Source organism: Bicyclus anynana, chromosome 8 (assembly GCF_947172395.1).
Source record: "Bicyclus anynana chromosome 8, ilBicAnyn1.1, whole genome shotgun sequence".
NCBI classification, from domain to species: Eukaryota; Metazoa; Arthropoda; class Insecta; order Lepidoptera; family Nymphalidae; genus Bicyclus; species Bicyclus anynana.
This window is the reverse complement of record NC_069090.1, coordinates 3463301-3486987: the sequence shown is the minus strand read 5'-3', so window position 1 is coordinate 3486987 and position 23687 is coordinate 3463301. Positions and strand designations below refer to the sequence as shown.

General features: G+C 37.6%; 1 protein-coding gene across 1 annotated transcript in view; it reads right to left on the bottom strand.

Annotated features, from left to right (window-relative positions):
- LOC112052027 (lysosome membrane protein 2) overlaps positions 1–21446 on the bottom strand; it is a 33904-nt gene extending 12458 nt beyond the window's left edge. The window contains exons 1-4 of the mRNA XM_024090913.2: positions 21179–21446; positions 9927–10151; positions 691–801; positions 21–165 (exon numbers count right to left, since the gene is read on the bottom strand). Coding sequence (XP_023946681.2) covers positions 21–165; positions 691–801; positions 9927–10143 — 473 coding nt within the window. The 5' untranslated portion in view covers positions 10144–10151; positions 21179–21446. The remainder of the gene's footprint in view (positions 1–20; positions 166–690; positions 802–9926; positions 10152–21178) is intronic.
- Between the last annotated feature and the right edge of the window lie 2241 nt (positions 21447–23687).

Below are 23687 nucleotides of genomic sequence, written 5' to 3'. Positions count from 1 at the left end.
TATGAACACAAACCACTCACAGATAAACTATGGGGCCGATCTCTTCAACATGCATCTTATCGTCGAGCCCCAGCAGGAACCGCTCGTGGTTGGTCACGTTGAACACGTAGGCGCGCATCTTCACCTCGTCCGGGGGGTCCGCCCACCAATCATAGGGCGGAAAACCTGCCCAATGTCAATAAAAGAATAATTTACTTCAAATAATAAATGATCTCATTTTGTTAAATTTAAAAAAAAAACTAAAATAATTTAATATATTTTAAGGAGGTTCAAGGTTCACATCAAGTTTGACTTGATGTGAACCTTGTAAAGACTCTATATATAGGATCGATAGGCAGGTTCTGCTGAAAAGACCAAGCAATAAACTCAACAGTTGCTCTTTTAAAATATCATTATTATAATTTAAATTTTATATTGTTTTTTTTATTTATTTGGGTTAACAAACAGTAAACTATAAGATTTAATTTTAAAAATATCAATAACATTGAAACTAGATCGTCAACCTGCACTGTTAATTAACCACAGCAGATAAGCAAATTAATAACAAATTGTTAATATCATTACACTTTTACTCCCTTGTGAAAGCTGATCCATTGGCCTCTGCCGAGAGGACGGTATATGATACAAAAGGGAGCCTTATGTCAGTGATGCCTGTCAGGCTAAAGATGATGCAAATACAAAATAGAGTACCTGGCCTCATGTTAAGTTTCTCCCACAGCATAACGTCGAGCGGGGGGAATATGAAGCCGCTGATGGAAGCAATAATCAGAATCACCCCCCATACAGACTGGCCGATTGAATCTGAAACAAAACCCATGATTATTCACTTTTTATGGCTATGTACATTTGCCTACAAACTTACAACCTCCTCGTAGGGTAACTGGCTGCGGCTATGGATCTCGAGATCCTGGATTCGATGCCTCGGTTGGACTCTTAAATATCGAGCTTTTATTACTTAGCTTTCTTCCAAAGAATTTTCGAAAAAGCTATTTCCGTCTAGAGGAGAGCAGTAGGACAGCATATATTTCTTGAAAATATTTATGTATTTATTCTATTATTTATTAATTTATATTATATACCAGCGGACGCCAGCGACTTCGTCTGCCCTTAGACCTCTTTAATCCAGCCCTTACAGTAGTATCGCTGTAAAAATGGAGATCCCGTTTTCCCAACATTTTCACAAGTAGTTTTTGTTTCTAGAACGAACATACAGACAGACAGAAAGACAGACAGACAGACAAAATCATCATCAGTATCGATCACTAATCACCCCCTAATAGTTATTTTGGAAATATATTTCATGTACAGAATTGACCTCTCTACATATTTATTGTATGACGTAAAGAAGATAGATTATGTAATATCTATTTAATTATATTTTTATCTACTCGTATACTAATATCATAAAGAGGTAAAGTTTGCGGTGTTGTAAGGGGTAATCTCTGAATCTACTGAACCGATTTTGAAAATCTACCTTTAGAAAGCCATGTTATTTGTTATTGTGTGAGCTATGTTATCTCCGTATTATGTATAGAAAATATAGAAAACCTTGTCACTTAGAAAATAGAAAATCAAAAAGCGAAAGTGAGTTTATTTGTTTCCGACTTAACAACTTTCTGTACTGTTAAAAAATAAGGAAAATGTAATTATTTTAAGGCCAAAGTCATGGGCGTCTACTAGTAATTAAATAACCGTTACCCTCATAAATTGAGACCAGTAAAACTTTGCTTAAATCTAGATTCCCTTGGACTAATTATTTTCTGGAAGGTTGAATGACCGCCATTTCGCAATAACCTGCACTAAGCGGCGCGTATAGCCTTAAGTTTTGTTAATGTTTGTTAAAATGCCTTTATGTATGACTAATACCTATAAACGAGCATTTCTTGTAAACATAATCAAAGTAACATTTTTCTCATTAAGAGTGTGCAATATGTAATTTGGTGGTTACAAATGTTTCTGGATCTCAGATTCTGGAAAAGTTAGGAGCCTGATATTTGGGTAAATGATATTTCAAAGTGTTAGCTTCGTTATGACTATACAAAATACACAATTTGTAAAACTTTTCTCGATAGTTTATTGTTTTGAAAAATATATGTTTTGCTCACATTTTGCTTTCAATCTCAGGAAAAGCAAACTTATTTTCTTAAATTTTTGTTTTGTATAGAAAATTTGGTATATGAACATGGCCATTTTGTTTTTCGTTATGTTGTTTAATTTAGTTGCAATTTGGTAAAAATGGTTTTGGCGCTCACGTCATAAAATTTGCGTCGCGCGTCAATCGCTCCGTGCTTTTCACTCACGTTAAAGTCATAATTCGGCGTCTCGTTTGCGCTTCGAATTTTATCCATATCGTACCGACGCGCTGCGCGCTCTTAAGCTCAGGAAAGTTCATTTTGAATCGTCAGTACTTACGTGTACATTTGGTTATTTTTTTATCACCATCTCACGTTATTTAGAATTAAAAAGGTAGTATATCTAATTTTTTTTATTCTTTACAAGTTAGCTCTTGACTACAATCTCACCTGATGGTAAGTGATGATGCAATCTAAGAAGTAAGCAGGCTAACTTGTTAGAAGGAGGATGAAAATCCACCACCCTTTCGGTTTCTATATGACACCGTAACGGAGCACTAAATCGCTTGGCGGTACGCCTTTGCCGGCCTGGACCAATTAAGAAAACCTCAATCAGCCCAGCGGGGGATCGAACCCAGGACCTATGTCTTATAAATCCACCGCGCATACCACTGCGCCACGGAGGCTGTCAAAAATGGAATGCCTTCCCACCTTCCGTTTTCCCTACCTACATCATGGGTAGCTTTTAGTCAAGAGTGAATAGGCAATAGGCATCTTTTAGGCAAGTGTGTTTCGTTAAAGGCTGCATGGTTGCTTTCCATCAGGCGTAAAAGATACTCTGAGCATAGCTTGTTCAATCAATCGAGTGACTCTAGGCCTTCTTACGAAACCTATAGTTAGCAATTCTTGACGTCTAAATCTCAGTTTTCCTGCTAACCCAGTCGATATAGGACCAGAACCCAGAACCTCTTGATCTGAAGTCGCTACGGTATTCAATAGTAGGTATGGCAAAATCTCAAGTGATGTCTCATAATGATTTACGGGACCTCAACAAATAAATAAACATCGGATCGTCAAAGCAATATGACGGCTACACAAAGAACTGCTCGACCTCCATCTATGGATCCGTATTTTGCAGCTGCCATGAATGAAGGTTACGTCACTCGTATAATATCTAGGACACTGTGTCATAGACCTTAGGCTGCCCTTCCACTGGTTAAGCTAGTGCAGATGGGCGATACTATACGAGAGCCCACACACACGCTATGATATTGTTAGAGGTTGACAACCGCTTGAAACTACCATTGGTATTTGCTGGAATCAATTGCAACTGCTTCAAGCTATTCGTGTATGCCCGGCTTTATTAAAAGGCTGCTTTGTGTGGTAACTAGTCACGGCCGAAGCTTACCACCAGATTAGATCTGAGTCAAAAAAGAAAAACTAAAATCCTAAACTGATCCGGGGTAATCGAACCCACGGCCTATCTGTTCAGGCAAATCACCACCAACTGCGCCGGTGAGGTCTTCAGAAAAATTACGACATTTAAACAATTCACAGGGCTGGTTACAAAGAGTCAAAGGACCATCGCGTTTGACACTCACTAAAACTACTTAGAGCCTATATAGTTGATGAAAGATATATTTATAGTTCCATTATCTCTCTCACTGCAGTGGAAGCGAGTCTCTAGCATGCAAATTAATAATATGTAATACAAAACCACACTTAATTTGTATAAAAAATTTATTCAAATTGAAATCTTGAAATATTCATGCGTTATTTTTTGCGTAGCACACTGTTCTATTCTTGAGATGACATTCAAAAACTTAATGATAAAGATGCTTGGAGGCCGTTGGATCAGCTTCCACCTTCACACAGAAAGTAAAACTATAAGAAATGTAAACAGTAATTGTTATTAATTGTAAATTATAATACTGTATGACTTTTTCAAAAGAGCAACTGTTGAGTTTCTTGCCAGTATCTTCTCAGCAGAACCTGCTTTCCGAACCGGTGGTAGAATCTTTACAAATAGTCGACTGACGTGTCAAAAGTGCTTGTAAACTGAGCCTACTTGAAATAAATGATTTTTGATTTGATTTGATTTGATTTGCCGAAGTATAAAAAAAATCGTAACTTATAAGTCACGATTTTTTTCATAATAAATTAATGGTTTTTTAACATAATAAAATCTATTTTTATTATGTTTTGTTTATGCTTTGTATACAAAGCATAAACAAAACATAATAAAAATAGATTTTGTTTGTACAGGAATATTGTTATGCAATCTTTACTCAAAGGACACCCTCCTCTTTTAGGGTTCCGTGGGGCAACAAAATGGAAAACGATCAGACCTAATTAATATGTTATATTTTCCGCTTTTTAGTGTAGCATCTATATTTCTGTCTAATACTAGCGGTCATCCGCGACTTCGTCCGCCTGTAGACCTCCTTCATCCGTCCTTGACGCGAAATCCGTTCTCAGTGGACGTTTACTCAATGTAAACTACCTCCCTGTCAAATTTCATCTTTCAACTCCTAGCGGTTTTTAAGATTTCGTAGTGAGTGACTTTCGCTTTTAGGTATTTTTTTTTACTTGTTAATTTTTTTTTATTGAGAAAGAAAAGGCATACATATATTTAGATTTCGCTCTAAAAAAATATTCACTATGAGAAACTAAATTACTTACCTACCATTATGTAGCGCATTATATAATATGTATGACACAGCTTCACTAATAATTAATTTAACATATAATAATAATTAAAAGTGGCATATTTTTAAAAAGACGATCAATTAAATACAAAACACAATGTGTCCTAAGAATTTTGAAGGTTTGGTTATGAAAGTCTGAAATATATTTCGCATTTCAAGTTATATTCACGGCGTTAACTAGCGTTAAAGTTTAAAATGAAATGAGTACTTAAAGATTGTTTGTTCGTTTGGATTGAATATATTCTGAATATACACTTAAACTACTTCGGATCGCTTTTTGCGGTGATTTTGTAGAGACGCAACCGATCTATAGTATAACATTATCATTGGTTGTAATCATGTTCATCGGTTAAAGAGCTCCGTAAAATACCACTTTGTGTAGTTGAATGGCGTAAAAAACGGGCAAAAACTTTTATAGTTTAATATAAGATATACGCTAAGTCGTTATAGCCCAGTTGAATATGACCTCTGCCTCCGATTTCGGAGGATGTGGGTTCGAATCCGGTCATGCACCTCCAACTTTTCAGATGTGTGCATTTTAAGAAATTAAATATCACGTGCCTCAAACGGTGGAGGAAAACATCGTGAGTAAACATGCATATCAGAAAATTTTCTTAATTCTTTGAGTGTGTGAAGTCTGCCAATCCGCATTGGGCCAGCGTTGTGGACTAACCCCTCTCATTCTGAGAGGAGACTCGAGCTCAACAGTCAGTGGATTATGGGTTGATAACGATACGCTAAGCTCAAACAAACAATTTTGTTCTTGAATTTGGGTGCGATACTGGTCCTTCAATAATTGGTCTGAGAACTGGTATAAAATGTAACAGCCAGAAAGCGTGAACTATTTCCACGGGGCGTTAGTCGCTCATACATTTCTACAGATCGAAATCTGTTTGAAACAATGTCGTCGGTCGTAATTTTAGAGTAATTAATTTCTACCTGTATAAAGATTATGTCGATTCAGACCCTGAGCGAATGTCATGCAACCTCGGCAGCAGGTCAAGGGCGAGGTGGCGTGACGAGTGACTGCTAGGTTATGATATAACTCATCCGGTCATAGATAATACGTGTGTTTACTATTTGTTTGGAAGCGGATGCTGTAGATAGGCGCAGTTCAGGGCCTCGGTTACCTAGGCCTTAATAGACCCGAGGTAAAGAAGTCGTAATCACCGACTGGTCGTGGTTCGGTTCCCGTTGATCTATTATTGTAACTCCGAACACAGTCTTTTCCAACTAGTTGGATTGGAACAGGAGTATTGGTCATATCTATACTAATATTATAAAGCTGAAGAGTTTGTTTGTTTGTTTGATTGAACGCGCTAATCTCAGGATTTACTGGTCCGATTTGAAAAATTCTTTCAGTGTTAGATAGCCCATATATCGAGGAAGGCTATAGGCTATATATTATTCCCGTATTCCGGGAACGGGAACCACGCGGGTGAAACCACGCGGCGTCAGCTCGTTTAAAATATGTGGCAAATACCTATTTTTGTTTAAAAAAAACGCTTTCAAAAGTAAAAAATGTATCAGAACAACATTCGTTCCAAATTTGTCTGAGGATCTATCTTAATAAACTTGAGCGACTGCAAAATCTTGCAATTCTGTTTTTATATTTTTTAACCTTCTCAAATATGACCATGTATCTGAATTTTCTCAGAAACTCAGGTCGCTTCCCATTCGCCGTCGCCGCGATCTGCATGTCACCTAATTCTGGCGCCTCGTAACATACGTTACGTTAGCGGCTAATCCTCCCATTTAAAGTTACTACTTCACTAAAAAACAGACAACACTTGAACACTCAATCAGAAAAAAGAATTGGTAATTTGTCTTTGATTATCTAGGAGGTACCTATTCTAGGATTACATAGTCATTTCATATTCCCATCAGTACATTGCCGAATTTAATTATGTACATAGCATGTCCATTGCGAAATTAAGTCTAATGGACATTTTCCTCGCTATAATTGATAGCCACCATTTATTATTCTGTGTGAAGACCGCGTGTCCACAGATTAGCACACACGGTTAGTGCTGCATAAAACTAGTAGATACGTGGGTACATATAAGGTACATACTGGTACATACCCGTTGTAAAGAAAGAAAAAACATTTATTTTGCAATTATACCACATATAATACCTTAACACTATTGTAGTGCCGCATACCTTGACCACTTGGGCAAGCAAGAAGTATTAAGCATCAAAACACCTTGGAAATGGTTCCAGCTCAGCATTGTAGCTATTGTGCTATCATCATTCATCATTAACAACCCATATTCGGCTAACTGTTGAACACTGAGCACTAGTCTCCTCTCAGAATGAGAAGGGACCTTAGACCTTCTACGCTTCTTTAGTCTACCACGCTGGCCAAGTGCGAATTGGCAGACTTCACACAAGTAGAGAATTAAGAATTCTCAAAAGGTTTCCTCACGATGTTTTTCCTTCACCGTTTGAGATAAAATGTTAAAAACTCTCAAATACCTACCTTGACAAGTTTTTTAAGGTAATTTCTGGATCTAACAATTTTGAAAATTATTTTATTCTCGATCGAACGAATTATGAACGGATTTTCATATGGTTTCCACCATTCATTCATTCATGAAGAAGGTGTTGAAAATATCAAAAATGCTTTTTTAAAAAATGCGTTTCAGCTCAAAACCAGCAAGTGGCTTCAATAACAACAAAAGGAAGTTATCATAACAATCTTTAAAAAAAAATTATGAAGGGTCATTTGGAAGAACAACCATTGTCCAAAAAAATCGAAATGAATTTTTTTTGACTAAGGTTTCATTGTAATGTTGCCTATCAAACGTAAATCACACTTTTTCGTAAAAGCGCCTTAGTCAAGCGGTATTAGTCGTTAAACTTTCTTTGATATTGGATAAACAACCAAGGTCAACATGGTTTTTTGCTTCTAGAAATTTTACCAGAACTGACAGTGGCCGTTTTTCCAAATAACCCTTCAAATTTATTTTTTTAGTTTTGTTATCTTTAAAATGTTCAAATGCAGCTCACGATATAGACATTCACGATCCGCATATTAAGAGCCACGTAATCCGCTAAGCCAATAAATTAGTCGCACCAAACAAAATACCGCTAAAACAGCTGTTGAATGTTTATGGCGTCGATAGGGAAGTAGATGATTGCTCTGTTACCTATGACGTTGAGGAAAATATTTATTAGGTAGGTAGGTTTTTATTTATTCCTAACTGACTCACTGCTTGGCTGGTCTAAGGATTAATCTATGAGGCTTTAGACCACGAGGTGGCCTGCACAAGGTTTTGACTTGGGTAGGTTTTGAACTATATACCTACCTACATACAAATTGTACAAAATGGAAAGATCCTCTTCCAATACAGGTTGTTAATGAAACCTCAGGGTATGCATCTGTGAAGTGCCCGCCACTGGAGGTCCTGCTCCTTTAGCCAAGTGGCAGGACGATTCTCTTTCTACGATCGCAAACGCTTCGAAAACTAGAAAAATGTATGGGCTGGGTCGAGCCAAAAATACTGAATTCTTTTTTCTGAGAAATTTTCAGTAAACATTGTTAGCCCAGAAGAGCGTAATTTAGCGATTACATCATATATATTCGATATATTAAAGAAGAGTTCGAGGGGTTCCCATGGGCGTAGCGAGGTATGGGCAGGGCTGCTGCCCCCCCCCCCCCCCCATAGATGAGCGGTCGGTCTATCGGGCTTCATCGATACGAAAAAGAGACCTTATTTATGTAGATGTTTCAGTTTCGGACGAAACTGAGGCTGAAACTGAAATTCGGTGTCGGTTTCGGCCGTGAAACTAGTTTCGGTCGGGCAGTATCAATTTGTTATGTAAAGTACTCAATTTAAGTATAGCTAGCCCCTTCTAGATAGAATCCTGGCTACGCCCATGGGAGTTCCTAAGATTATTAAAATCGTCAGTGCACGAAAATGGAAAAGGTAAGTTTGGAGTTACACTAACCAAACAGAACCTAAACAGGAACCTAGATAGTGCTTCCATTAATGAAATAAATCTCAAAAATCACAACATCTATACTGAGTCAATCATTTAAGAAATCTAATGGTCGTACTGCGTACATTCTAGCAACTACCAGTAGGCATAGTGATATAGTAATCTGCTAATCGTCATTGCGTTCGGTTTTGTTTCTCTGCATGAATTATTAGATCGACTGCGCTTTAGTATGCACAGCGCGCGATCGAAGCTAGGTCAGTCATTGTCAGCTGGTATTATAGGGTACCTCATGCTGTCACGAAGATTTTAATTTGTATTGTAATTATTTCTATTACGTAAGTTTAGACGCCCGCGGTTAGTATGATATTTATGGGTAGTGATTGAACTTGCCTATTCACTTCCAGCCGCATTTATCCTTTCAAAGCAGAAGTCTGGAGATTAAGATAACTCTTATAGTGCACAATATTATATATCGGCAATCCTTTTACGTTGGCATTAAACAATTCTGAAGTAGGTTATTAGACACTGCAAACACTGCAAAATCATCATCATCATTAACAGCCGATGGCCGTCCACTGCTGGACGTAGGCCTCATGCTTGGACTTCTAAACAAAACCGTCTCCAGATGCCAGCATCCAGCGGCTCCTTGCAACCCGCTTAATGTCCTCAGTCCACTTAGTGCGAAGTCGACTTACACTGCGCTTCCCGGTGCAGGGTCGCCATTCCAGCATCTTGGGACCCCAACGTCCATCGGCTCTTTGAAATACTACTACTACTTTAGGAGATCCGCAAAAGAACCAAAATCAATGATATAGCTCAGCAAGTCGCGAAGATGGAGTGGCAATAGAAGAAGAAGTGGAAGGGCACATAGTTCAAAGAGCTTAGGTTATTAGGTCTGTATTAATGGACGTTCCTCAATATCGAACTTGAACTTCAAGTAACCTGAGGTGATGTTTATTTATAAGGTGAGGAACTCAACTTCAGTTGAGTAACGTCTGTTAATACGGGCGTCAGTCTCGAATGTGTTTACTTACTGAAGAATAATCTTCACCGTTTCAGTTGGCTGGGATCATCAGCAGAGGACAAAGAGCATTGGTTGCCACAGTCATTTCCGCAGTCGCCGGCGAAACTCTCCTGGCCTTCTATCAGACTTAAGTAACGTCTGTTAATATAGGAGTTAGTCTCGAATGTGTTTACTTACTAAAGCATATACATCTTCGCCTTTTCAGCTGGCTGGGATCATCTGCACAGGACATGGAGCATTGGTTGCCACAGTCGTTGCTACAGTCGCCGGCGAAACTCTCCTGGCCTTCTATCAAACTGTTGAGGGAGTTGTTTTCGATCGACTCGCTGTTGCTACGAGTACAGCTTGTGGAGTCGGAGTCGCTGCTTAGCGTCATCGTTGGAGTGTCAGACATATTGGAGACTGAAAAAAAAAATTAATTATTAATTAATTTATAGCCCTTTAAAGTAGATTCTTCTTAGTCGAGCGTTGTTGGCAGAGTTGTTTCTCCTTGTTGTTTAGCGGAAACACTTGGCAATTATTTGGGTGGCCGCCTTCGCTGGGTCCATTCATCATTTAGCAGATTTGTCTCTAGTCACAATCAGATGTTAATAATAATGACAGGAACCGATTACGTGCTCTCCGAGGCACAGGGTGCAACATAACCAACTTTCCCACTCCGCGCTGAGAAATTTTACTGAAAAGTTCTTGGAAGAAAGCTCAATATTTCACAGCTCGAGCCAGGATTTGAACCCAGGATCTAGTAAATCGAAACCACACAGGATAATCACTGGAACACCGAGGCAATTGACCAAACAGTAGGTACATATAATGAGGGCAAAACTAATTTCTAAGAGGTTGGTGTAAGCTTATAAAATGCTTCAGACCACAATATACCTAATAACTACCTACCATTATAGAGCACGAATAATTAACAGACATCTCTACAGTGCCCTACTTGTTCGTTTACGTTAATAAAGCTAATTAAGTGAGATTTTAACATGAAAAAGCTTTTCATGTTGAGTAAACTTTCCCTTACAACTTGTCTCCGGGATTTCCTATAAAAATATTTAAGTAGGTACTTATTTCTCTATAGCAGGTCAAACAGATAATAAAGCTTACTTAATTTTATCGTTTCTGTCGTAATTATTGATTAGTGAATATTTCATAAGGTTGAACCATCATTAAATGTGGTTTACATGGCGGTGATGTTTGTATTTAGCAGTAGAAATGTAAAAGTATATTACGAGTATATGTATATTTAATTATTTACTATATTATTATGTTTTTAGTATCTACTGTTCTGTTAATTTAGTTATATTTTCTTTTTAAATAGAAGCCAATGGAAGATAATGGCATTATATTTTTTTTTTTGCACGATATCGTTTGACCTGGTTCCAAACTAGACATGGATACCTTTTAGTAGTTCTACTTTCGGAAGATTGTGTGGGTTTGGATGTACCTGATATTAAAATGACAGCAAAAACGCGTTAGGTATATTAATTAACAGGCCGTCATTACAACAGAAACGCATAATTAAATTATAGGGAGTGACACAGAGCCTCCAACTCTTAAAAAAATTAACGTGTGCTTTGAAACCTGTTTAACAAATACCGTGGCTCAACAACCATTCACTGATACAATACTACAATAATTTAAATATAAAACGTTTCTTTAGTAAGAATACCAACATTCATGAGCACCTAATTTCTTAATACATTTCTGTCTGTCATGCATGGCTTATCGACTAAAAAAAACAGTTTCGCATTAAAGTGACTGAATGTAAGCCTGGACTTGCTCCGAGAGGCTCAGGGTCGCGATTGCAACAGGTGAACCGTTTGATGGATGCCTCTGTGCCTTATTCTTAATCTATCTCTTATCTTATTCAACAACAGAATCATTCTAACTGAAGTAAAGTAACACTGTATGCGTAATATTCCTTCCATTGTATGCGTATGTACAAATGCCGTCTATGAAGATGTTTTTTTTTTGTAATCGTGTAAGTGCCGTAGGCTCCTTAGTTGGATCACAGTGTCCTCCCTGGGGGGTTTGGGCGAGCGCAGAAGCATCGTGTGATGGGACCGAAGGTAGAAGCAGCAGAGATGGGCAGAACGATTCTCTAAGGGGATCTCCACTCTCACATACTCGGATGTGACGATGTGTTATCATGAAAGTGGTACCTATTTCTTCAAAAAGTAGAATAGGTAATGTTACCACACCTCGGTGAAATTATGTGTGTATATGCACAACAAAAAGTCATAAGATCTCACGGAGAACCAAGATCCTAACACCTCATCACATAAACATTCTTACACGCATTTTTTTTACTTGGGGAATCTCCGAAAATGCGTTTCGTTTTCAAATATTTTTTAGTGTGGGTTGCCATAATATGCGTAAAATAAGAAATAACTTTTGCTGACGTAACCACCATCTAGACTCCCCACCATCCCTCTTGTCATCAAAAATAAACAAAGCAAAGACCAGCATGTAAGCACTAGGGGCTAGTGCTTACATAATACTTGAACAACCCCCTAGTCAAAATGTATTGCTTGGCCGTTAAAAGAAGTATATGATACGTAGTTACGCGACAACCCAACCCTTCCAGACACTCCAACCCTTATTAATAAACATGGATTAAAATTTAGGCATTAATTTAGATCAAAGTAAATAAAGTGGACTTTAAACCAAAATATTAGGTTCACTTTACTTAGACATAAATTGCTTTGCATAATTCATAAATGCTTTAAGAATTTCAAAAAATCCATCTTTATAGTTTATCTTTATATTTACCTTTTAGATCTTAGACCATAACCCTGTTCGTAGACGCAAAAATACACTACTTTAAAGACTCATTATGAACATGTATTGGAGAATTATTTTACCATTTTTGGCAATTTCTACGTACAGGTACCTACCTAGTGCCTACAGCCTACCCTAGTTAAAAGCCTTGTTCACGTTACTGACCATACACCTGTACTTTCTACTACCACTAATGGACAATCGCGGTTCAAATCTCGCCTGTGGTAAGTAGTGCACTTTAAAGATTACACCAAAGGTCGAATGTAACCAGTGTTGCAAGTCGTATGCCTATTGCGATCTTTACGGTTCGCTATTATTGCAAAGTATAAGTGCCAAATCATAATGAAAATATTTTCTTCAATACTAAATATAATAATAATAAAATTGTTCCAACGATAATCTGGTTAAAGCTGAAAAGGAAAAAGTATCAAAATACTTGGACCTTACTCACGAGATTACCGCCATGTGGAATGTTGAGTCAACTATTATTGTTCCGATAGTTGTTTCAGTCAATGGTCTTATAGCGAAAAGCTTCGACCAACACCTTAAGAAGCTTTCGCTTAACTGTTGGATCAAGAGTCGGATACAAAAGGCAGTGATTCTTGAGACGGCGCGTATTGTGAGGAGGTTCCTCACTCTGGAGCTCTGACCACGGGTTGCTTGGGCACTCAAATGTCCCGCAGCGGGAGGGTGAATTTTTTTTATAAATTTTTAATAATGTTTTGTATTTTAAAAATTAAAAAAAAGAAGTAATAAATAAATGAGAGTAATTATAAAATTGTTCCAATACCTAACTATATAATACAAATCAGGCCCACGTGGAATGGTGACAAGATTACCTACTGGCAGCATTTCCGCACTGGACAGCAAGATCCTTTGCGTAGAAATGAGCCAGCCCTTCTGTCACCAGTCGAAGCAATTAGCTTACTTAATTAATATTCTAAAGAAGAGTGTAGTAAGTATAAAGAGTAACGTTTGTGGATTTATTGTACGGGGTAATCTCTGGATCTACTGATCCGATTTTGAAAATTCTTTTACTGTTTTAAGCCACGTAATTTATGAGTGTCATAGTTTTTATCCCCGTCTTCTAACAAGAACGGTAACTATGCAGATGAAACCGTGGGACGACGGCTAGTGCTACATTATACATAGTCCTGCAACCTTCACTTATATGTAATTATATCGTATCTAGGGGCAATGCACTTTTAACCGCAAAATTGCAGAACTGATACCTCCATATTATTTTACTTGTTATAGGTGATTTTATCCATGTAAGTACTGATATTAGCACACATTGTTTTTGGTAAAAGTAAAAAGTACATTTAGAATAGTGCTTCAATGTGTAGCTTCCTGTTTTGGCTTTGTTCTGACGAATTCGTGTCAAACCATATTTTGCTCTCCTTCTATTGGAGGTTAGCAATCAATAAGGCTAATTACTTTATTTTCTACTGCCCTGGCAGGTACTTATATTGAACCATTGACGAAAGTTCTTAAATCAAGATATACTTCTACGACTAGGCCTTCGTTTTTCCCTTTATCTTTCTCTGGATAATAAGCTGGAGCAGGTCACATTTGGAGTAATACCTAAGTGGAGTTTAATAAAAAAATATACCAACTCAATTGTTTTTAAATCATTAAAAATACGACATATAATGTAATTCAACGATTTTTAAAATTCAACCTAACCTTTGAAACCTTGAAATAGGGCTTGAAAGTATACCAGTTTATTTCAACGTGGACAAAGTCGCGGGCGTCCGCTAGTAAATAATATAGGTTTTTTATTTTTTTTATTCTTTACAAGTTAGCCCTTGACTACAATCTCACCTGATGGTAAGTGATGATGCAGTCTAAGATGGAAGCGGGCTAACTTGTTAGGAGGAGGATGAAAATCCACAACCCTTCCGGTTTCTACACGACATCGTACCGGAACGCTAAATCGCTTGGCGGTACGTCTTTGCCGGTAGGGTGGTAACTAGCCACGGCCGAAGCCTCCCACCAGCCAGACCTGGACAAATTAAGAAAATCTCATTCTGCCCAGCCGGGGATCGAACCCAGGACCTCCGTCTTGTAAATCCACCACGCATACCACTGCGCCACGGAGGCCGTCAAACAGGTGTTACTTTGCAAAAGCTCAGTAAATAAAAATCGTGATAAACCTACCTACTACCTATCTCTAACCTTACATAATGGTCACAAACATGTGATTACAGGAGCCATATAGCAACATCCTGGGCAGCATCGGATATATGATGAGACTAAGCTTCACATAAAAGCGGGAAGCCGTCCCAATATTGTCCATCCACTAGGGGGACCCTCTACTAGGTGGTACCCCTTCTAGGTGGAACCCCCACTAGTTGGAACCCCTACTAGGTGGACTCCCAACTGGATTGACGACGAATTGTCGCAGAAGCCTCTGGTTGCAGGCTGCTTAGGACTTTTATATTTGGAAGTTCCTACAAGAGTTCTATATCCAGCAGTGACATCCAGAAGGTGATATGATGAAGCTTCACATAGCAAAGTAGTTGAAAGAAAATTGCGTTGACACATTAGCACCGTGTTATGTCAGCGAGACAGAGTCAAGACCGGGAGCCGCAGCAGAAAAAGCTGAAACCGGTAAGTGGCTCAAGTATGCCTCTCTGACAGAGAGTTACATATTTGTATCTTTTGCCGTGGAGACCCTTGGGCCATGGAGTCGCAGTGCCAAAAAATTTTACCGAATAATTTCACCGCGGCTAGTTGCCTCGACTGATGACAGAAGGGCTGGCTCATTTTTTGCGCAAAGGATCAGCCTGGATGTCAAGCGCGGAAATGCAGCCAGTATTCTTGCCACCATTCCACGTGGGCATGATTTGTATAGTTATTAGGATAATTTAGCTTAAGTTCCTTATTGAATTCTCTCTCAATAAAAAAAGGAAAGGACGTACAAACCGTAATTAAAAATAGGTACGTCAGAGAAGTATTCCAGTTATGGAAAACGGTCAACAAATACATATAATATAACAAACCTATAGAGTTCCGATTCATATTTCACCATTAAGCCATCTAGGTCATCGGCAATTTCAGATCCTATTGAACAAACAATTAATTTATTGGCAAATATTATACGACCTAAATACTGAATTGACCTAAATGCTAAGGTCCAGTCCAGTGCAATGTATAGACTTTAGACGTAAAATTTTCGACCTAAATTCCTTCTGCATCTACAAACTTATAGTTGTGACTTGTAACTCGTAGCTTGCAACTATGTCAGTTGGTATCGGTGGGTACATACTATTACCCTATAAGGCCTGTGTCTATGTAGACTAGGAAATTACGGTCGAGTTTCGAGTGTAGTTCCCAAGGACGGTCACAGAATACATAATGTACAAGTTTCATTTGTTTAAATGAACTGTACCTTTAACCGCGCTCTAAACTTCTGAATATTTGGGGGTGACGTGAAAAATTAATTAAGTACTTTAAACTCCACTTATTATAATGTAAATTGAGTTGAAGATATATTTAATTATATAACTTTATTTAAATTCTTAGGAACTCCTTAACCTGTCACAAGTCTCGGGCTCTACTCTACTAAAATATTCGTCTCTATATGTAAATATTTATTCAACATAACTTTGCTAACCAGTGTGCATATGGCACGGCAGCGTAGGATGAAAGGCGCGCAGAATAGGTTGCGCACAAAAAACGTAACGCTGTCATTCGTTCATAGAATTTTACTGCCCATATTTTCATCATACCGGGGGCTTATGAAAAATCGATTCTTAAGGAGTAAACTTCAAAAACAAACACAAAGTGTCCCTAGATTTTAAGGATAGGTAGGTTTGTTTTCGGCAGTCTTGGCTTTAGCTTGTACTATGTATTTGTGACTAATAGTCTAAAAGCCCGTAAACACCAGACCTTCATTATTTTATTAAAGTTGAAAGTTTGTCTGCTCAGGCTCCTACCATGTATACAGTAGCAATTTATAGATTTTGGTCGTGGTGGCTTTGGGAGGTAGCAGGTTTTAAGGATCCAGACCCTTAACCGTTAAAGTACATAGTGTAATTTTCTTATGTTTTCCTCGGCATAATATGAGAAATTATATTCCCAGTCGCCAGTCACTTAGCTTCGAGGCAACCTTTTGAAAAACACTATTTTATTTGAAATTTCAAGAGTCTCAAGGCTTGCTTTCAAACCAATTGTCTGGCGAATGGGGATATCATTTCTCATATTAAGCCGATAAAATATAAAAAAAATACATTTGATACTCAGACGGTTGAGACTCTGGATCCTTGAACAGGTTTCAAGGATCCAGAGTCTCAACCGTCTGAGTATCAAATGTATTTTTTTTATATTCTATATTATTATATAGTATTTTTTGTGTTCCTTTGCTTACGATTTTCTTGCAGTTTTTGATAATAATTCTATAACAGACTGACCGACAGCGAGTTACTACCCTCTTATTATAGTTTATATGAGATAACATACAATATGATATTACTTAAGTAACAATAAAATAATTATGAAATAGGTACCTACCTACTATACATATAGCTATTTAAGTTTAAAAATTATTTAAATGCTTTTCCAGATAGGTATATACGTTTAAAAGTAGCTATGCTTTTTTGCATAATTTAAGTTGATTTTAAATAAAGATAGCATGCCAATCCATGGTGGCTTAATGACAGTGGCAACACACCTATGTGGAAAGTTCTCATCTTTAAAAAATAATCAAGTCCAATCACAGGGTATATACTGTAAACCGTTGTGGAGTTCCATTAACTGCCCCTTGTCTTCATCATCAGACTCCTAAATGACAGTCGCAACCCATCTTGGTGCAAAGTCCTCATGAATATAAATGGATAAGCCCGATCCCAAGATAGCTACTGTAAACCGTTGAGCAGTTAATTTACCTATCCTTCGTCTTCATCATAAGACCCCTAATGACAGTCACAACCCATCTAGGTGGAAAGTTCTCAACAATACAAATAAATCAAATCCAAACACAAGGTATCGGCTGTAAACTGTTGACGAGTTCCCAAGAGTGTGTTTCGATTCCATCATCAGATCGACTCTAAACCTTCATTAAGTTAGTCATAGTGTTTTAAAGTGCTTAATGAAAAAAATTAAACGCTATAGTTGATCTTAGAGTGATTTCAGACTAGCGTATTTTTTTGGGCGTATACGGTCGTTTCTGCATATACGTACTTACACGCGCACTACGTTACGCGCTTCAAAAAACCGGACTCGCGTAAACGGACATATTTATTTCGGCGTGTTAGCTCAATTTCGTGTCGTTTCAGTATCAACATGAATTCAGACGAAGAAACATTACTATTTGCGTTACTTATTTCGCGGCTCGCGCTCATACGAGCTTTAACGATTGTATAAGTTGAGAGTGTGCCAAAAGGCGCGCCTATACGCGCCTACATGCGCTTCCAAAAACGAGCTCATACTCGCGTATAAAAAGCTAGTCTGAAACCGCTCTTGGGATTATTAAGAGTTCCCCTAAAAAAAGAAACAAAATCGGTCGATTCGTTTATGAGCTACGATGCCTAAGACATACACACAGATAGACATCGACGTCAAACTTACGAATACAACACCAAAGTCGGGGTCAATGGTCAGGGTTTAAAAATATACTGATAAGTCTGGCTAGACTTTTACACATAATTATGTTTTCTGTGCTTTTACTTTCGAGGATTCGACGCTGTTCCAATGCAGCAGTTTTGTTATAAGCTTACAGTTTGTTTATTATTAAACAAACCTTGATCATCGAATAGATGTATATGTATTCAGAATATTACTAGTATCTAATGTACGACTGCGTTGAGGACAGCGGAACAAAAAGTGATGGTATAATTATGAAACTTGACCTTTAAATTCAAAGTTAACGGCACTGATGAAATTGCTAACATATTCACTAAATATAGAGGTTTTGTGTTATCAAATTAGAGATCTTTAGTTAATTTCGGTTCAGTTTTCGTGGTTGAAATGATAAGTTACTTCAAAAACCTGACATAATCCAACTAACTATACATAAACTACTACGTATACTTAATACTACTAATTGAAATAAATGAAGTTTGAGTTTGAATTATAGGTAGGTACCTCCCTACTTATATCTGACTTATCTATTTAAGCATGTTGTATGAATGTTAACCGTAAGTAGGTACCTATGGTACTATGGTGGACTAAATGTTGTAGATGTTGTAAATGTTGTGTAGGTTTTTCTACTGCCTACGACAAGTTTATCGAATGGGTCAGAATTGACCCTATTGAGCACAGACTAAGAACTATATATAACCTCTTATCAAGGGTTTTATTCTGCTCATGGTCATGGACATTAAAGATGCAGTAGCAGACGCTCCACGGTTTCACCGACGTAGTTCCCGTCTCGCAGGAATACGGGAATAAAATAAAGCCTATGTTACTTAGCACAGGTGTAGCTTTGTGCGTGAAAGAATTTTTAAAAATCGGTTGGTTAGTTTTTGAGCTAAATCGTAACAAGCAAACAAAATATTAAATCTTACCATTTAAAATACTAGTTTATATTAGATAACTATTGTACATATTGTAAAAGGCAGCAACACATTTAAGTTTCACTTTAATTGCAACAGTAGGTAAGAATCTTGTGCATAGTTTAACCCATGGCCATCATAGGTAGGTAGATAAATTACCATCGTCAAATAAATCTTTCAATATTCATTATAATATTGTATTATAGTATATGTTAATAAATTTATAGAAGATGTGATTTATTAACGGATTAATATCCTTGGAGTGACAGGCGTAAGACGGTGACACGAAGTGTGTAGTTAGGGTTGTCAACTGCTGTGCTCTGATGGCCTATTTTAGTCCTTATTAAACAACCAAACCAAACCATTGTCAAAATGTCCAGGTACATCTAGATAACATTTTGATGATAGATGTTATCCACCAGAAAGCACCAGATGACATTTGTTATTGGAATGGAATGGAAGAAATTGACGTATTTTACCGACCCCACTTAAGTGGGATAAGCTACAGGTGATGATGAAAATTTACAAAAAAAATATTTACCGTGTCCTTAAACTAGGTAAGCCCGTGTCTTAAGGGCCAAGACACGGGCTTATCTAGTTTAAGGGCCACAAATTACAATATTATTGTAATTTGTGTACCGAGGTTTTTTCAAATAAAAGTTCTTATTCTTATTCTAATACATAGTATCCAACATGCTGTCGCTATTACCCTTTTGATGGCAAAGCTTTTGGTTCAATTAAGCGTCAGCTCTTGGGGTCACAATCTCTCAGCTCAGCTCTCAGTCTAAGTCTAAAATAATATCATTCACAAAAACCCAAACTGAGTCTTATTGGGATTAAAACACGGAAGAGCACACCGATGTCAACCAATGAGTCATATTAAATTAGTTGGCTTAGAGGCATATACAGCAAATTGCTTTATAATAACCACTTTGGTGCATTTATTTAAGCTTCCTGCTTAATCTATTATAGCGCAAACGAAAAAATACAAACTAGTTGGTTTTTTTATTATAAGCTTTTATTGCATGTGCTCTGTCAGTAGGTTTTTTTATTCTGTACAAGTTAGCCCTTGACTACAATCTCACCTGATAGTAAGTGATGATGCAATCTAAGATAGTAACGAGCTTACTTGTTAGGAGTAGGATGAAAATCCACACCTCTTTCGGTTTCTACTACACGACATCGTACCATAACGCTGTATCGCTTGACGGTAGGGTGGTAACTAGCTACGGCCGAAGCCTCTCACCAGCTAGACCTGGACCAATTAAGAAAACCTCAACCAGCTCAGCCGGGGATTGAACCCAGGACCTTCGTCTTGTAAATCCACTACGCATACCACTGCGCCACGGAGGCCGTCAAGGTGTATTATATAAGTCAATCTTGGAGGCTATATTTGAACTACGTCCTCTATAAACCCACCATGCTGTTTCAATGTGGATCCATCTCCTATAAGGAAAGAGGCCTGGCCTTGTAATAGGCCATTGAAATGGGCTTATAATAAATTTTGTAAATTATAATACTTTGATAATCGATATAAAGGCATCTACCTTAATCCAGGTTGGCAGCTCTTGTTGGCAACTCTAATCGCGTTCGCAACTTTTGGTTTAGTACGTTCCTACCTAATAATAATTAGTTTATTAGTTAAACCATAAAATATGCAAGAATGTAGTTTTAAAACCTAAAACTTGTCCAGTTTCACAACCTAATAACTATACACCTGTCTAATTTAGAACTGGATATCCAAATCCACCGTGAACTTGGGCCAAAATTGGCACTTACGTTCACTGAGTGATCAGTGTCTAAGTTAGATCTACTTATTTGGTTTAGAATATTTAGTTAAAGTGAATGCCCTTAAGCCCTTAAACAGAGTATATATTTTGAGCACACTAATCCTAGAGTAAAAATCACTACTTATTTAATTTACCTAGGTACCCTATAACATACCCGGCAACCGTTATGACATACAAATGTTCTGTTTTCAAACATACTAAGCTCACAATTCAAAAATTAGGGGCTGCCGGTTGTTGTTTAGATTTTTAATTCAACATTAAAAAGTAATTTTTGGTTTGGTTCTATGGTTGTGGTTGTGTTGGTTTTGAAAGAGAAAGAGTTGGTTTAAAGTATATATATTTTAAATAAAACAAATAAACTCACCTCAATAATATTTTAATCCAAACAACAACACTCACTAAAATTTCGATATTTAGTTACAGCCCGATATTAATTTCGAGAAAGCTTCGTTCGTGTTTTTCGACGAAAAAAAAAATAAAAATATTTCAAACTTAATTATAAATTACAGTTTAAAAAAAAATAATTCAAATTTCGAACCGTCGATACGCGCGCGCTTTGCGGTCAAACGTTCGCGCGTTATGTGAAGTTGCGAAACCTCGATACTGTACGACTGTACGTTCTAGGCTGCGACTTTTGGTTAAAAGGCCATTCATCTGGCGGATACATTAAGGGTTGGCAGCCGAGCGAAGATGCGCAATGCGGTCTACAAGTCAATATTTTTGGTATACGTAAGCTTGCCCTGACAACAGCTAGGTTTCCCTTGAATAGTTACTAATTACTGAATATACGTAAGTGACAACAGCTAGGTTCCCCTTGAATAATTACTACTTACTGTCTAACTGAATATAGTGTATATTGCACACGCGTTTGGAACCCTCGCAACTTTAATTTTAAGTTTTCGACTTTCATTACCATCATTAAATCATGACATAACTTGCCGTTTTTTAAACTGCTTGTAAAGTAAGCCATAATTAAATAAATAAAATTTGAATTACTCGTACCAGCTATGCTGTATCTAAGCGCTATGGAGTTTTTTATTTTGCTGATTCGGTACATTGAGTTATCCTTAAAAGATCGATATATCCCACCACGGAATTTTTAATACATAATTTTACGAGGAATATAAGAAAAAATACAATCTACTAGTTAATCTTTTTTTATTACGTTACGTTACGTTATCAACCCATATACGACTCACTGCTGAGCTCGAGTCTCCTCTCAGAATGAGAGGGGTTAGGCCAATAGTCCACCACGCTGGCCCAATGCGGATTGGCAGACTTCACACACGCAGAGAATTAAGAAATTCTCTGGTATGCAGGTTTCCTCACGATGTTTTCCTTCACCGTTTGAGACACGTGATATTTAATTTCTTAAAATGCACACAACTGAAAAGTTGGAGGTGCATGCTCCGTACCGGATTCGAACCCACACCCTCCGGAATCGGGGGCAGAGGTCATATTCACTGGGCTATCACGACTCACGACTTTTTTTTATTATAAGCTTTTAATTTGTGTGCTCTGTCAGTAAGTTTTTTTTTATTCTTTACAAGTTAGCCCTTGACTACTAATGCTAAGTGTAGATTCAATCTAAGGTGGTAACGGGCTTACTTGTTAGGAGTAGGATGAAAATCCACACCCTTTTTCGGTTTCTACACGACATCGTACCGGAACGCTAAACCGCTTGGCATAGCGCCAAGCGGTTGGCGCTATGTCTTTGCCGGTAGGGTGGTAACTAGCCACGACCGAAGCCTCCCGCCAGCTAGACCAATTAAGAAAATATCAATCGGCCAAGCCTGGAATCGAACCCAGGACCTCCGTTTTGAAAATCCATACCGCATACCACTGCGCCACGGAGGCCGTTAGAAAGATCCATAAATAAAAGGCTTGTTTATTTTTGTTTTAGTTATATTATTACCTCTACATATGTTTTCTGTGGTTATACCTAAATAATAATATTATTATTTAGGTATAACCACACAAAAGTATATGCAGATGATATCATCTGCATATACTTTTGTGTAGAGGGATATATCTGGGTTCCTGGGGCATAAGGGGAACTGTGATACAACCTTAACCCCCTTAAGTGGTCAATGAGAAAAAAGTTTGGGAATCTCTGCGGAGTTTTTAATCTAACTGGTGAACGACTCTCACCTGTTAGATTAAAAACTCCGCAGTGATCTAGTCAACAAAGTATTTTTTTTTACCTACATAAGTCGTAAAAGTTTTATAAGTTCGTAAAACAACTTCCTTCGTCCTTCATGAAACCAGTAAACAAACTTCAAATTGTCCCCTTGGTTCAGTTGTTATCGTATGCGGTCACCGATCTTGAGTAGGGTAGGGTAGGGGTAGGGTAAGGGTAAGGTAGGGTAAGGGTAGGGTAGAGGTAGGGAAGGGGTAGGGTAGGTGTAGTGTAAGAGGTAGGGTAAGGGTTGGGGTAGGGTATAGGGCTAGGGTAGGAGTAGTTGAAAGTTTAGGTAGTACCTAGTTATTAAGACATAAGGCAGTGACCAATTACTTAGCTACTTATGAGGTACCTACATAGTAAATACATACAGCATGTAAGATGTTATTCGTTTGTTGCCGCGACAAATATACAGTGACTCCGTATTAATAAAAAACAATTGGAACAATAAACTTATTTACTATTTTAATCTATTTGAAAAATAGAAATGCGTAGTTAAGTAGGTTGGTAGTTGGTACCAACCTATACAATAACTGATAAGTTTCTACTTTTAAACATGACCTATGGCCCACCATTGGCCGAGTAAATAAACCAGAAGACAAAATATAAATATACACAAACAGGAAATAGCTGAATGATAAACAGTAAAAGGCACCACGACCCCTTTTTAACCTTATTGTGCGGAGACAAT